Below are 14,146 nucleotides of genomic sequence, written 5' to 3'. Positions count from 1 at the left end.
AATAAATATATAAAAAGATAATTTTAATGTTTCATGTGATGGCAGACAATATCGGTGGTGACGGACGATGATATCGTTTTGTATTTGTATCAGCGTCAATAGTTGTCGAGTGATGAAATGATCATCGAATGTCGAATGATCCTTTCGTCGCTCAACAACTGTATCGATGTCGATTACATTATATTTTTCATGTATTATGTCGACATTGACATAATTGTCAAGCGATAGTGAAAGGGTCGTTCGACATTTGCATCGATATTGAAACATTGAGCGATCCTTTCGTCATTATGCATCTGCGTCAAGTGTTAATGTACTTGTTAAGTGACAAAGGTGTCAATATCGATATAGATGCATAGTGATTCTTATTTTTCGTCATTGCTCTTCTTATCTAATAACATTCATCCATTAATTGAAACGTTAAAATTATTTTTTTTCATAATATTTTATTTTATAACTATAAAATTTTAATATAATTTTTTAAGTCCATAGACTAGAATATTGAGAATATCTAACTATTAACGATAATCTATAATCTGTCGTTAGCCCTATGTACGAAGGTAATAGGTGAATGTTTGGCTCAGATTGAGGGTTTGGTTCTTCGTTGAACGTCTCATGTGCCTGTTATTATTTTCGTCTTGATGATGAGCTCTTTTTCACATGTGGGAGTCTGATGCACCGATGTGATGCGGGAAAAAAACACAAAAAAAAGGGAGAGAAATTAAAAAATGAAATGATCGTTTTCTAATTGGGGGCAAATTATCCTCCGCCGCCTCTTCCAGCCGGCGGCGCCGCCCTCCGCCGCTCTGTTCTCTTATCTGCCGCTACCGTTTGGGCGGTATACGCTTCTGCTCCTCTATCGGGATCCGCCACTTTCGCAGGTCGACGCAGTAACAGAGTGCGGAGACCTTAGACCGCGTGATGTTCGAACCCGGTCAAATTGACTCGGACAGACCGACTTGCTGCCTTCCCCATTTCGATTCAACTCCGACCCCTTTTCATCAATAGACTGGCCTGATCGACCAGGCCGTTTCTAAACCTAGCTCCAGTTGCCCTATTCATCTCGGTCCTCTCTCTGTCTCTCTGAGCACTCCTGGACTGGAGATGGCTTGGAGATTGCTCCGGGTACTCCAACGAACCTCCTTTTACGTCCCCACAATCTCTCTCCCAAACCCTAATTGTTCTCGTCTTAACCCGCCGGCCGCCTCGTCGCCTCTTCTTCCGAAGCTTTGGAAGAGATCTCACACAGACGCTGCGCCTCTGCCGTCTCCGCTTCAGGAAACGAGAGCGGGGACTGAAAGCGGGGACAGCGGTGGTGCCAAATCGACCTCTTTCCGCTCCTCTTTGAATGAGGCCGAGGTCGCCAAGTTCGCCGCCATTGCTGAAACCTGGTCAATTCCATATTCTTTTCGTCATTATTATCGCCTTTTTTTAAAAGAGTCTAAACTCGATATCTGTTCCATTGCCTACTGCTGCGTTGTGATGTGCTTCTAAAACTGTAATCTTATCGGTCAATAATCACAATAATCCTTATGCCTATGCTAATACTAAGAAAGAACCTTTTTTGTGGTATTTTGGTGTTTAAAGAAATAAAATTGATGAAAAGAAGTCTTAAGAAAGTAATTTTACCGCACATGTAAATATTTTTTGATGAGTCAAACACTTTCAGAAAGGATAAGAGAACATGGCATTGTGTTTAATACAAGTGACAAGGAGACCAACGTTCTGGAAGATTTGTTTGGGCTACAATTTATAGTAAAAAAAAGAGTCAGAAGTAATGGAATTGGACGCTTGATACAATCTAGACCTCTTGTGGGTGACAACTTTGACAATATATCTCTGAACTCTGAACCATTCTTCATCTAAAAGCTTATTCTAGTACAGGATGCCATGATGTTTTTCCTTACCGGGATCCTTGACTTGCTTGATTCTGATATAATTACTGAATGCATAAACCATTAATGTGATTGTGGGTTTTGAAAATATGGTAGTCTAGTGAAACTCATTGGTGTTTTTTCTTTAATGACAAAACAGAATGTAAAGATCCTTACAAACTTATATAGCATGCTTGTCCTGTTAAGTAGATAGCTATTTGGTCTTATATGCTATTTTATGTGGTCAAACTTAAGTAAATCAACTGTAAACTATCTGTACCTTTATAATTGTCTTTCTCTTTTGTTTTTCATTGGTGTTTTTTTTCTTCTTTTGGTGCTTGTGGTCATTGTTTATGCTCTCTACTAACTTCAGTCTTTATTTCCTATCTGTTGCAATGCCATCTTCATTTTCACTGGATATTTTGTCCATGACCACACTTCCTAAAGTGGCAAATATTTGTCTAAGTTCATGTGTTACATTCACCATTTCCTTCAATTTCTAGGAAGATGATATTTATCTTGAGATACCCATTAGTGGTTGTAGTTCTTTGACATAACTTAGCTTGTTTACTTATGCATGCTCAATGTTGCTTATGGTATATCATTTAGTAACAGATGTTAGACTTAGAGGAGATAACTGAACTTTTATAAATAATGCTTCAACTGCTTATTGATTTTGGTTTATTGGCATAATAAGCAGGTGGGACTCTCAAGGTCCATTCCAGCCATTACATTTGATGAATCCAACTCGTATATCTTTCATTCGCTCCACACTCTGCCGACATTTTAGGTCTGTTAAATGGGTTACTTGTTATTCAGAAGTGATGTATCATTGGCTTGAAAACGGTTAACATATTATATCAGTTAGGGGCAAATATATCTCATTATTCCATATAGTTCTATGTAATGTACTGTTGTTGCCATCTTTTCTGGACTGTTTGGTGGCATTGCTGTGCGGTCAAAAGTAAATGCTGGTACTTCCAAATTCCAAGTGAACCATACAATCAGATTGTGGGTAGTGTTAGTTTATGCTTGATTTAAGGAAAGATGTAATCAAGAAAGTACTGGAAATATTGATGCTTGATTAACTTACTGCAAATCTCTTTTCACTTGTCTATAATCGACGGTGAATATTTTATTATTGATGCTTTGGTAACTGGTGATTCAAAAAAGTAGTACTAGTTTAGAATACTGAATGACACTATTGGTCGTGTGTGTTTAGATGACCCTTTGTAGGTTGGATAAGTAGTTTTCTGTAAGGTGCCAGATGCAGGAGGTTTGTTGAATTAGACTTCCATATTCCTGGCTACTACATGCTTAAGATTCCTTACGCTTGTTCTTGCAGACAGCATAGTGTGTTATTAATAGGTAGTAGTGAGAGGCACATCCAGTTTGAGGATGAAACAGTCCTAGGTCTTTGCAGTATTCCATTAAAAAGTCAAACCCATATTTATTTTCCTGAAAGAGAAGCAGTACTACGTTATTTGATAGGAACCATTGGTGATTTCCTGGTGGTCAACAGAATGGTGGTGTATGGCTAATGATGTATGGTTATGATATCTGATCTTGAAGTTGGATTGCCTTCTTCACAGGAAGGAAAGAAAGGTATAAGAAAACATCAAAATGCTATAAAAATTTATGAGCCAGTAAAGCTCATAAGATAAAAACTTCCTTTTCTCCTATCTTGCTAAAAAGTATATACGCAAACCTCATATTGTTGAATACTTATACTAAGTGACATGGATATATATGCAACTGTAACAAAACTTTTATTCCCTCAAGTGAAGTTTTTCTTTCATAAGTAATTGAAATACAAAAGTGTACATGTTTGTTAAATTGGCATATATAGTGTTGGTTCCAGTTCTATGCTCATCTTTGAGACTAGGCATTGGGTGCTTGTTTCGTTTTCCATGTGATTTTCTGTCCTTTAATTTTTTTTGCCTGGATACTTACTAGCTACTTCTGGTGTCAGGAAAGATCCATTTTCTGCTAGGCCTTTTGAAGGGTTAAAAATTGTTGATGTTGGATGTGGTGGAGGCATTCTGTCAGAGGTACTTTCTTTTGAAATATGGATAGTTTTCTATTTCTGGAATTACAATCATCAATCTTCTCTTCTTTGACTTAAAAAAAATTAAGTCACTAAGTTCTTGAGTCTTGTCAAATAACCAAAGCTACTACTTGAAAAAAAATTGTCTGCAACTATTTTATACCGATTTTAATTTTCAGTTTATTGTATACTTATATTAAGAATAAATTCAGTTACAAGATTATTAATGATTAATGGATGTCTGGTTAATGTACAACAAGTTATTCTAATGGTCTAATACGTGGATGGAAAATCTATGATGCATAATTAGGTATTGTTGGTCAACTGATAATCTGATAGATACACAAATATATGGTGATCTCCTGCTAATTTCATGCTGATATCTGTCTGTTGATTGCACCAGGTTTTGTTGACCAATAATATTTATTATCACTACATTTACAATGACACTTTGCTCATGATTTTGTTTTTTTGGGCTTGTTAGCCCCTTGCAAGGATGGGAGCAACTGTTACAGGCATTGATGCTGTGGAAAAGAATATCAAAATTGCTCAGATTCATGCTGTATGTTCAACTCCACTTTGGCTACAACGTTGATAAAGTTGGTTCGAGTTGCCTGTACATATCATGCTATTCATTTGTGACATAGATCATATATGATTACCTTTATGTTGTACTTGCGTGAGTCATAATATAATATGTAGTGGCTTTATAAAAACTCAATAAAGACTTGACAGCAAAAGATAATGTTGGAAACTTGTTCTTGTTTATGGTCTTTATAATTATGCGAAAACTTCAAGAGGATGGCAAGGTAAGTTAGTCTGATCTTATATGAGAATTAAGTAAAGTTAATAAAAGGTTGGGTTACAGTGGAAATGTCAAATCATAGAGAAAGATGTTCTGTATTGAATAAGCAGTTAAAATCATAGGAAAATAACAATAGAACGGAATCCTTTATGCAATTTAGGAGCCCAAGAGTCTTCTGCGAACAATATGGATGATAGAATTAGTTTTTGCCTTTCTCAGTTTTTTCTCTCTTTTGAAAAGTGAGGTACAGGTAGTAGGTTTGGAGAGTACATAATTCATTTATTATTGGTGAAGTATACGTAATTTATTTATCACTAGGATCTCTTTGGAATAATTTGTGGATTTACTTTGCTTCTGGGAATCGTGATCTTGTTTGACTTTGTTCTTGTGTTCTCATGTTAAAATCTGGTCTATGAGATATGATGTAGGGTGAAAATTGAAATGTAGAGAACAAGTTGGATGTATTGGTAGAGGCCGATTCTTCTAATGACAATCAGTAGGCACATGCTCTTTCATGCATTTGGCCCTTGTCGTGGCCAAAGCTGGTCTAGATAAAATACTTCTTTTTAGTGCACTTCTTCACATGCATTTCTTCAGTTGCTGTCTTTGCCACAAGATCCCAGCAAGCTGTAAGGGCCCAACTATTTGTGGTTGGCTGTGGAGTTCTTCCTCTCATTGAGTTATATTGAGGGCAATATCACTAGTCTAAAGATGAAGGCGAGCCTTGGTACAATGAAAGGTTGCACCAAGTTTGAGTCATGGAAACAACATCTCTATATATGGAAGGTAAGGTTGCCTATATTATCCCTCCTCATAACCTGCCTTAGTGGAAGTTTCATGCAAGGATTTGCACTTTTTAATCACTTGCTTAAAGATGCTTCACATTATTTATAGGTGATGACCTAGCTACCTAATGAAATTAGTATAATTCTATGTTCACATGAGATCTCATGATATTCTACACTAGCTGCCAGCTCCCTCATGCAACTGACCTTTTTCTTCTGAATCTAAATTCTAGTCACTTAATATGCTACAATAATTAATGTGCTATAATTTGTTGAATTGTTTTAATAATTCTGATGTTTGTAAGCAAACTTTTATAACTTCTACAGGCATCAGATCCATTGACATCATCCATTGAATACCGTTGCACAACAGCTGGTATATTCTCTTTTGCTTAGATTCCTACTCGTTGCATCTTTTTTTTTTTTCTTGTAATGAAGCATCTGGAGCCACCAGTGATATTTTGATTTAGCTGTAGTCAGATCCCTAGTAAGTCACCCTTTTTCATCCAGTGCAAGATTTTGATGTATCTAGCAACAAGGATAAGGCTAGATTATAGCCTACCAGGTGGGCACTCTTCATTGTTGATGTATGAGTTTTGGAGCTTAACTTCACTCTTGTTTTCTGTTCTTAGTTTCAAGAAATTGGCAAATATTCATGAAGAATCCAAGTTGTTCTGATTGCAACATGTGAGATGTATATCACATATGGAGTTAAATTCTTGCTTGTATTGGTTGTGTTATTCTGACATGTGATAAAAACTTTGTTGTGTTCTTACAGAAGATCCAGGAGTTAATAAAATTGGTTTAAGATATTTTTATTGACATGTTTTTTCATTCCTAATGACTAATTACTCCTCTAAATAAATATTTATTTAATGCAGGACTGTAGGCTTTAATCTTTATTGGTTTTATTTTCAGCTGTCTGTTACGATTCTTCTGTGAAAAAAAGAACAAATTTATCTTGTTTACTGAACTATGCTGATGCAGATATAGACTAATTGTAAGTTGTCTTTGTTTTTCTAACTTGACAAGAAACTCATCTATTACCTTTGCCTGTCAGAGGAATTAGTTAAAGAGAATGAGAAGTTTGATGCTGTGATTTCTCTTGAGGTATGTTGTCTACAAACAGAGGTTACTTAAGTTTGTTCTTGAACTAGAGACTGGCTTTTATTTAATTTACGTACAGTTGGCACTATATTTGTGCCAAAATCTTCTTCTTTTTTTAGTTCGATATATCTGATAATTGGTGCACATATGCTGTAAGAGATTTGTGTAAAAATTGGACTAATAATTCTTTCATGCAAATATTAACGTAATAATTATCAAGTCAGATTGCAATGGAAATGGGTGGATTGGATTAGCTAGACATTAAGCAGGGACCATAAAACCAAGGGTCGATAAGTATTAAGTACATTTGATATTTTGTTCAGAAGTTGTCTTCTGAGGCAGAACTGAATTAGGTTAAGGAAGAAAGAACCCGATGATGCATTACTTTTGAATATTAATGGTCTTTCTTTTCAGGAGTATTATCTTTTTGGAGAGTACTGAATTAATTTTTATATACATCATCTGAGAGTCAGTTGCCCTTGTTATCTTGTTAGCTATCAGTATTGATGTCTTTAATGTTTTTGTCCAAATTCTAATTCTTATTTAGTACCATATGATTGACGGTCTTCCTGATGGATTATTAATCTGATGTATTAAAAATAAAAACTAATAGAAAGCTGACTGTATCATGCACAGGCTACAGGTCAATAACATGTGACTTTGGTTTCAGGTGATTGAGCATGTTGCAGATCCCTCAGATTTTTGTAAATCTCTTGCAGCATTGACAGTTCCTCTTGGTGCTACTGTTATCTCTACCATAAACCGTTCTATGAGATCGTATGCTACTGCAATTGTTGCTGCAGAGTACCTCCTTAATTGGGTACGATATTCTGTTACTCATAAGATTTCTGAATGGTACTAGATTGAAGATTTTTGGACTATAGATGAACTAGATGTCGTATTTATACTATTTTCATATCAAACTTGTTGATTTATTGTTACTTTTGGTTAAGATTTTAGACCTTGCTCCAGTACCGATACTATCACCAATCCTCAGAGATACTGTATCACACTGACACTAGATATTGGTCAGAACTGATCGATATCCGATTGGATTGGTCAGTCCAGTTCCAGACTCATCCAAATCCTTTTTAACCTAGTTTTTTTATATATATTTATATCAACGATGAATTTGTATATGTATTTAAGACCTATTTAAGATCTATGCGGATGAAGACTGGATCATCTGAATCTAGATCGGATCCAATGGATGTAAACTAGATCCATATGAATCTTGGCTAACACACTTAGATCTAGGTTGGATGGGCATGGATCTAATATGGAGCTGCATTGATCTTGGTCAGATTGACATAGACTAACCTAGATCTAAAGCATGTTTAATATGAATGATCAATCTATAGCAATTTTAGCAGGTAAACATACGAATGATCAAGATAAGTTAGATCTATGTTAGATCCAACCAAGATCCATGTCAATTTAGCCTGGATGTGTGGATCTAAGCTGAATTCATGCAAATCTAGGCTTGATATGCATGCTTCAAAAGAAAACTAATCTTTATTGGTGGAGTAGCATATAACGTAAGCAAGAAACAAGTCTTAAACAAGGCTTAAGCAAGAAAAATAAGCACAAGAAGAAGATAGCAATCTTTCAGTTTACTTTGGCTTGGAGGAAAAAAGAAATCAAATTCGAGAGAAATTAACACCATAGTAAGTAAGGAGGGAGGGAGCAAAATCAAGAGGATAGAAAAATTAATAAAGAAAATCAGGGCTACTGGTGTATTAAGAAAAGGTGAAAACAGAATGGAAACAGGTGGCAAAAGATGATGGGGCATCCGTATGGAAGGCTTATCACCTGGTGTCGCTTGTACACCAGTTTGAAAACCAGGTGGTGTTTACACCTGGTATGAACTCCTATTGACGAAATTGTCTGGTCCAAGTGCCAGTTCACAGCTAAACCGGTAAACACCGATCGGTATAGACTAGTCCGACAAAAATATAAAATCTTGCATTTTAGTATAATTTCTTAGGAAGGTGTAGGTGGTGGAACCGCAATTCTGATAGTGCCTTTCAAGAAACTATAAACCGAAACTTTGTGACATCATTAGTCCGTTGCTATTACATGTAAGCACTTATCCAATGCGAGTACATGTAGGCTCTTGCAATGTCAAAATCTTGGATTGCTGAAATCATAGAAAAGAACCAGGGTGTTGGAAACCATCAGCTCGTGTCGAAGGAAGCACAATGTTCTTGGATTCATCTGGATTTCATTGTCATTCTCGACCTAGCATTTTAAGTGGCGATCAAATGCATGTGGTCTTGCAGAAGTCATTAAAACCTGGAGGCATCATACTTTATAGTATGATGCTGTATGTTTTTAGTTTGTAATACTTATCTTCCGGCAGGTAGAAGTATAAACCATAGTTGATGATATAACTTCATTTCCAGTGAAAACTCCTCTTGCTTGGACTCATTGAAGTCCGTTTTCTTTCTTCCTTCTTTTTTCAGCTCCCAAGAGGCACTCATCAATGGTCCCGATTTCTTACACCAGAGGAACTAGTCTTGATCTTGGAAAGAGCATCGATCTCTGTAATTTCAAATAAAGCACAATTCATTATTATCTGCTAATTCTGGCTCAGTTGTTACTAATCTAAGGTTGTTAAATTTGTGGATCAGGTACAAGAAATGGCAGGTTTTTTCTACAACCCATTGACGGGAGATTGGAGTCTGTCCGATGATACTAGCGTAAACTTCATTGCTTTTGGTACCAGGAGAAACGAGTGACTCTTCTACATCGTTGATCACCACCAATTCTTCCTCGATCCAGCAATTCTAGCCGGTGTGCATCGCTTAAATTCCAGTAATAAAGAATTTAGCTGAACAGCATTCGACTTCAGGTTACTTGAGACTGTCTCATCTGCCTTGTTTTATTGTAGATAAAAGAAATATGAGGGATTCGCCAGCCATTCAACCTCTCTCTCTCTCTCTCTCTCTCTCTCCCTCTCTCTCTCTGCCTTTGTTTTGTTTGGGTTTGAAGGCTGCCGAATTTGATAGGTTTCTTTCCAAAGGGAAGGCTATATAACATTATGATTCAGAGATGCCGTCTGTAGTGACGGCGATTTCTTGGTACAGTCTCTCTTATCTTAATAAAATTCTGTATGTTCTCTTTTGGTACAATTTTTGAAGTGCCCATCTGTCAGAAGAGAGAATTTTGGAGCAATATTCAACCATTATGAGATTTGTATTTTTTTCACAAAAAATAAATCTGATCGATTAAACTAGTTGATAAAATAAAAGAATCGATCTTTTTTTTTTTGCATCATTTTGGAAGAAATTAATACACCTATTTATAATAAGGAATTTAGCTTTGTATGTAAAGTTATTATAAAGTTATGATATTTGGAGGAGCATTTCATAAAGTTATTCAACCATTAGGAGATTTGCCTTTCTTTTACAAAAAAAAAAAAATCTGACGATATTTGATTGGTTAAGTCTTTATCAATTAAATTGGTTGATATAATAAAAGAATCCTCATAACAATAATATTTTTTTTGTATTATTTTGGAAGAAATTAACAAGCATGTATTGTTTTAGTAAGGAATTTAGCTTCGTAGTTGAATAGTCCCATAAAAAGATGGATATTCCGAAGAATATTCTTCGCTCCAAATACTTATCCTTTTTTTTACATTTTAAATAGATTAAAATTAGGTGCAAAAAAAGAACTTTTTTGAAGTGTGTATATATAAATAGAAAGATACGAAAGTACCATTTGCCTTCTGCTTCTCTTTTGCGCCCACGCCACCTCGTTTTCCTCTTCTATGCCCTACCGGCGGACCATCTCCCCCGCCACCTCTTTCCGCCGGATCCGTCGCCCTCTACCTCTCTTATCTATTCTTTCGCTTCCCGCGTCTTCCCGACAGAGCCACCTTTTCCCCCTTCCTCGCTCTTCCCACCCGCTCCACCACTGCCTTCTTGCTCGACTCTCTTCCTCCTCCTCCTCCCAAGCCATCCGCTATCTTCCAACCCCTCTCCCTCGAATCCTTAACTTAATTCTGATGTATTGTCCCTCCTAAATCGCATATGAGTTATTCTGTGCCGAGGCCTGAGTTTGTCTTTTCTTCGAACGCCTTGTGACCACAAGGAACTGACATGGAAGGCGACCAAAATGCTTCGACGGCTGATTGCGCCGAAGCCGTCGACGTCGGTGGTAACGCTGAAGGTGATGAATGATGTTAGCATACGCTAATCTTTCATTGTAGATTCTCCTGTTTGAACTTTCTGCTAGGTCAGAATATATTTTGAAGTCTAATGGCATGCCAATGTCTTGGAGAATCCTTCAACATCGGTTTCTAGCAACTTTATCATCTCTGTGAAGTAAACTGATAGCACCTGCCTTAATCTTTCTTGGTATTTTTGTGCTAGTCATGAAATCTATGAAAGATGCCATTGTGATTATAATAGCAATAATGCTGCTAAGGGAAGAATCCTGCAAGATATAATTCACACAATTTTGGATTTGGTACTTGACTTCGGACTCTTTAGTTCAATCTTCTGTTTCCAACACTGTGGTGATTCCTGAAATGCCGGCATGTAAGCCAACCTTACATCCCTAGTTCAACTTTGAATCTTACCCTGATTTAGTTCTGCAACTTTGAGCTTTAGTCCACGTGCTTCGAGTAGACTGCCCTATGCTTGTATTCAACCATCAAAATTGTCAGCTTGGCCAGCTTTTTCTTGGTATAATCCAACTTTACTGAAGAATTCATGTTTGTATTTTTAAGGTTAGAGTGGCTCCAATCTTGATTATTTTGGTGTATTTATAACTTGTCCAAACAACAATCCAACAATTCCTTTTTTCTGCTTTCAGCAGGGCCTACTGCAACTAATGCTATCTATGAGAAGCAGTTTCATCATTGTATTGCTTTGTTGTAGGAAATTAGTCACCTATATTGTTCTTCTTTTCTCCCACAGAATGCCCGGTCAAGCAGAGATGTCAGGAACAGAGGGAAGCACTTCCAGGAGAGCCCCGGTGTGTTATTTGTGGTCGCTATGGTGAGTACATATGTGATCTCACTGATGACGACATATGCAGCATAGAATGCAAAACAATTCTTCTATCTAGGCATGAAAATGCTCATAATCCAGCACCGAAACTCACTCATCATGTGAAGATTCCTATCAAGGACGAGTGCTTTTATGTTAGAGATAATGATAGAGGTGGGTCAGGAGGCGTAACCTCTATTCAGATTGACTCCTTGAGAAGCAAAATTGGGCTTTGCGTAAAAGGAGTAAAAGGAGCATCCATTCCTGCCCCCGTGTTATCCTTCTCTTCCTGTGATCTTCCTGAAAAGCTCGAAAACAATCTTGAAACTGCTGGCTATGTGATACCTACACCGATCCAGATGCAAGCCATACCTGCAGCACTGGATAACAGAAATTTGCTTGTCTCTGCTGACACCGGGTCTGGAAAGACAGCTTCATTTCTAGTTCCTGTAATTTCTCGTTGCTCCGGAATCCGATTGCGGTGTGTTACCGAGCTGAGAAATCCATTGGCAATGGTTCTTGCTCCCACCAGAGAGCTGTGTATTCAGGTGGAGAAGGAAGCCAAGATACTAGGAAAGGGTTTACCTTTTAAAACTGCTCTCGTGGTTGGTGGAGATCCCTTGGCTGGGCAAGTCTATCGAATTCAAAATGGTGTAGAATTAATTGTTGGCACCCCTGGAAGGCTGATAGATCTTTTAACCAAGCATGATATTGAGCTCAACGAGGTATCTGTTCTGGTTTTAGACGAGGTGGACTGCATTATGCAGAGAGGTTTCCGGGATCAAGTGATGCAAATAGTTCAAGCTCTTTCACAGCCTCAAGTATTGATGTTCTCCGCAACTGTCTCTCGAGAGGTTGAGAGAATGGCCAGCTCGATAGCTAAGCATATAATATGTATCTCTGCAGGAAACCCCAGCACACCCAGCAGCTCGGTGAAGCAGGTTATCATTTGGGTGGAATCTAAGAAGAAGAAACAGAAGCTTTTTGAGATACTAATGAGCAAGCAGCACTTCAAACCACCTGTGGTAGTGTTTGTGGGTTCGAGACTAGGAGCGGATCTTTTGTCCGAGGCAATATGTACTGCCACTGGAATAAAAGCTCTTTCGATTCATGGCGAGAAGACAATGAAGGAGAGGAGAGAAAGCTTGCAGCTGTTTTTAACAGGAGAGGTCTCCATCCTTGTCTCGACAGGAGTTTTGGGACGCGGAGTGGACCTGTTAAAGGTACACCAAGTGATAATTTTTGACATGCCGAATTCGATGGAGGAGTACGTTCATCAGGTAGGAAGGGCATCTAGAATGGGAGAGGAGGGCACAGCAATTTCCTTTGTGAATGAGGAGGACAAGAAGCTATTCCGGGAACTTGTCCAAAACCTGAAATCCATAGGAGCTGCTATTCCAAGGGAGCTTGCTAATTCAAAATATTTGGGTGCTTACCCATCTAGCCATCAAAAGAAGAGGAAATTTGGTTCTTAAATGTGCTTACCTTTTTTCACGACACGAAAGTGAATAATTGCAACTTGTGTGTATGATTCTAATGGTGCTGACAGAAGAAATGGTGCATGTTGATTGTAGATTCACCTTTTCCTTTGTAGATCTACTTAATTTGTATTCATTTACTAGATTTCTTGTACACAAAGTTGAAAGCAGCTTCTATTTTGTTTGCAGAAATTCTATGTACATCTAAGTCATAGCATTCCTTTGATTTGTGATACCTAGTGTTTTTTTTTCTTTCAAATGATAAGGGTTGTAGATGGGATTCGAGCCTAATATCTTACGATATATTGCTAGGTTTTATCAACTAAGAGTTAAAAGTTAGTTGGTATATTTAAAAATATGTCGGAATAAGATTTAAACCAAAATTTTTTTATAAGTAAATCTAGAATTAGCATTTAAAATATAAAATACATCAGATGAGATTTTAAATTTTTTATATATTATCATCATATTAATATTTAAGATGTAAAAATATATTTTTAATAAGTGAGTTTATCATACCATCATCAAAATAACATTTAATGTATAAAATTTTAAATACTTAATTTTAAAAGGAATTGATATACTATTACTAAGGTAGAAAATATAATAAGGGCAGAGACTGCAAGCTTTTCTTTCCCATGTAACATAGACTCTCCTTTCTTGATTAGTTGCCTGTAGAGACCTACCCGCACTCACATTGGAGCGATCCACGAGTCTCCAATGGGGCCCACCGAGTGGCATGTGGGGCTCACACGATTTGGTCCCCGTTATGTGGCCAAGGAAGCGGGAAGAGGTGCACGTGTGGCAGGGTCAAATCGCTGAGGACTCGGTCGGTCCCCACTCGGGGCAACTCGCACCGCTTCGACGTGTCCCTCGCTATATGACTCTGATCCCCCGGACTCGGTCCCCACCCGGGTCAACTCGTTCACCCGTACAGCTTCTACGCGTTGCTATGGTAATTCGATTAAAGGGAAAGTATTTAACCCCTTGTTTTAAAGATCGACCAGCAACTCATTTGGGGTTTCCTTCCTTTCGTTGCATAGGCCTCGTTTC

The 14,146-nt window shown here is 37.6% G+C and overlaps 2 protein-coding genes across 4 annotated transcripts; both read left to right on the top strand.

The window, feature by feature from the left end:
* The first annotated feature begins 712 nt into the window (after positions 1 to 712).
* Positions 713 to 9,749, top strand: LOC135592846 (ubiquinone biosynthesis O-methyltransferase, mitochondrial-like). 3 transcript variants are annotated; one of them, XR_010479267.1, is made up of 10 exons: positions 733 to 1,388; positions 2,572 to 2,661; positions 3,844 to 3,922; positions 4,403 to 4,480; positions 5,836 to 5,884; positions 6,569 to 6,618; positions 7,286 to 7,435; positions 9,081 to 9,161; positions 9,249 to 9,411; positions 9,509 to 9,749. XR_010479267.1 is itself a non-coding variant. In XM_065082542.1 (9 exons), the coding sequence occupies exons 1-9, from the start codon at positions 1,102 to 1,104 to the stop codon at positions 9,354 to 9,356; spliced, it is 972 nt and encodes a 323-aa protein (XP_064938614.1). In that variant the 5' UTR covers positions 733 to 1,101; the 3' UTR covers positions 9,357 to 9,749. The 3 variants fall into 3 exon arrangements, 2 of the variants coding, with proteins under 2 accessions (XP_064938615.1, XP_064938614.1); XM_065082542.1 differs by having other exon boundaries at positions 9,249 to 9,749; XM_065082543.1 differs by lacking the exon at positions 2,572 to 2,661 and having other exon boundaries at positions 713 to 1,388; positions 9,249 to 9,749.
* Positions 9,750 to 10,336: 587 nt separating this feature from the next.
* On the top strand, positions 10,337 to 13,294 carry LOC103997548 (DEAD-box ATP-dependent RNA helicase 41). Its single transcript, XM_009418802.3, has 2 exons — positions 10,337 to 10,791; positions 11,544 to 13,294. The coding sequence occupies exons 1-2, from the start codon at positions 10,722 to 10,724 to the stop codon at positions 13,088 to 13,090; spliced, it is 1,617 nt and encodes a 538-aa protein (XP_009417077.2). The 5' UTR covers positions 10,337 to 10,721; the 3' UTR covers positions 13,091 to 13,294.
* Positions 13,295 to 14,146: the final 852 nt, after the last annotated feature.

The sequence above is a fragment of the Musa acuminata genome, chromosome BXJ1-9 (genome assembly GCF_036884655.1).
Source record: "Musa acuminata AAA Group cultivar baxijiao chromosome BXJ1-9, Cavendish_Baxijiao_AAA, whole genome shotgun sequence".
Taxonomy (NCBI): Eukaryota; Viridiplantae; Streptophyta; class Magnoliopsida; order Zingiberales; family Musaceae; genus Musa; species Musa acuminata.
The sequence above is the reverse complement of the archived record's forward strand: the minus strand, read 5'-3'. Positions and strand labels throughout refer to the sequence as shown.

Coding starts and splice junctions, on each gene's coding strand:
- LOC135592846 (XM_065082542.1), top strand. CDS start 1,102: ATGGCTTGGAGATTGCTCCGGGTACTCCAACGAACCTCCTTTTACGTC. Junction 1,389..2,571: donor GCCGCCATTGCTGAAACCTG/GTCAATTCCATA, acceptor CATAATAAGCAG/GTGGGACTCTCAAGGTCCAT. Junction 7,436..9,080: donor CAGAGTACCTCCTTAATTGG/GTACGATATTCT, acceptor TTCTTTTTTCAG/CTCCCAAGAGGCACTCATCA.
- LOC103997548 (XM_009418802.3), top strand. CDS start 10,722: ATGGAAGGCGACCAAAATGCTTCGACGGCTGATTGCGCCGAAGCCGTC. Junction 10,792..11,543: donor CGTCGGTGGTAACGCTGAAG/GTGATGAATGAT, acceptor TTTCTCCCACAG/AATGCCCGGTCAAGCAGAGA.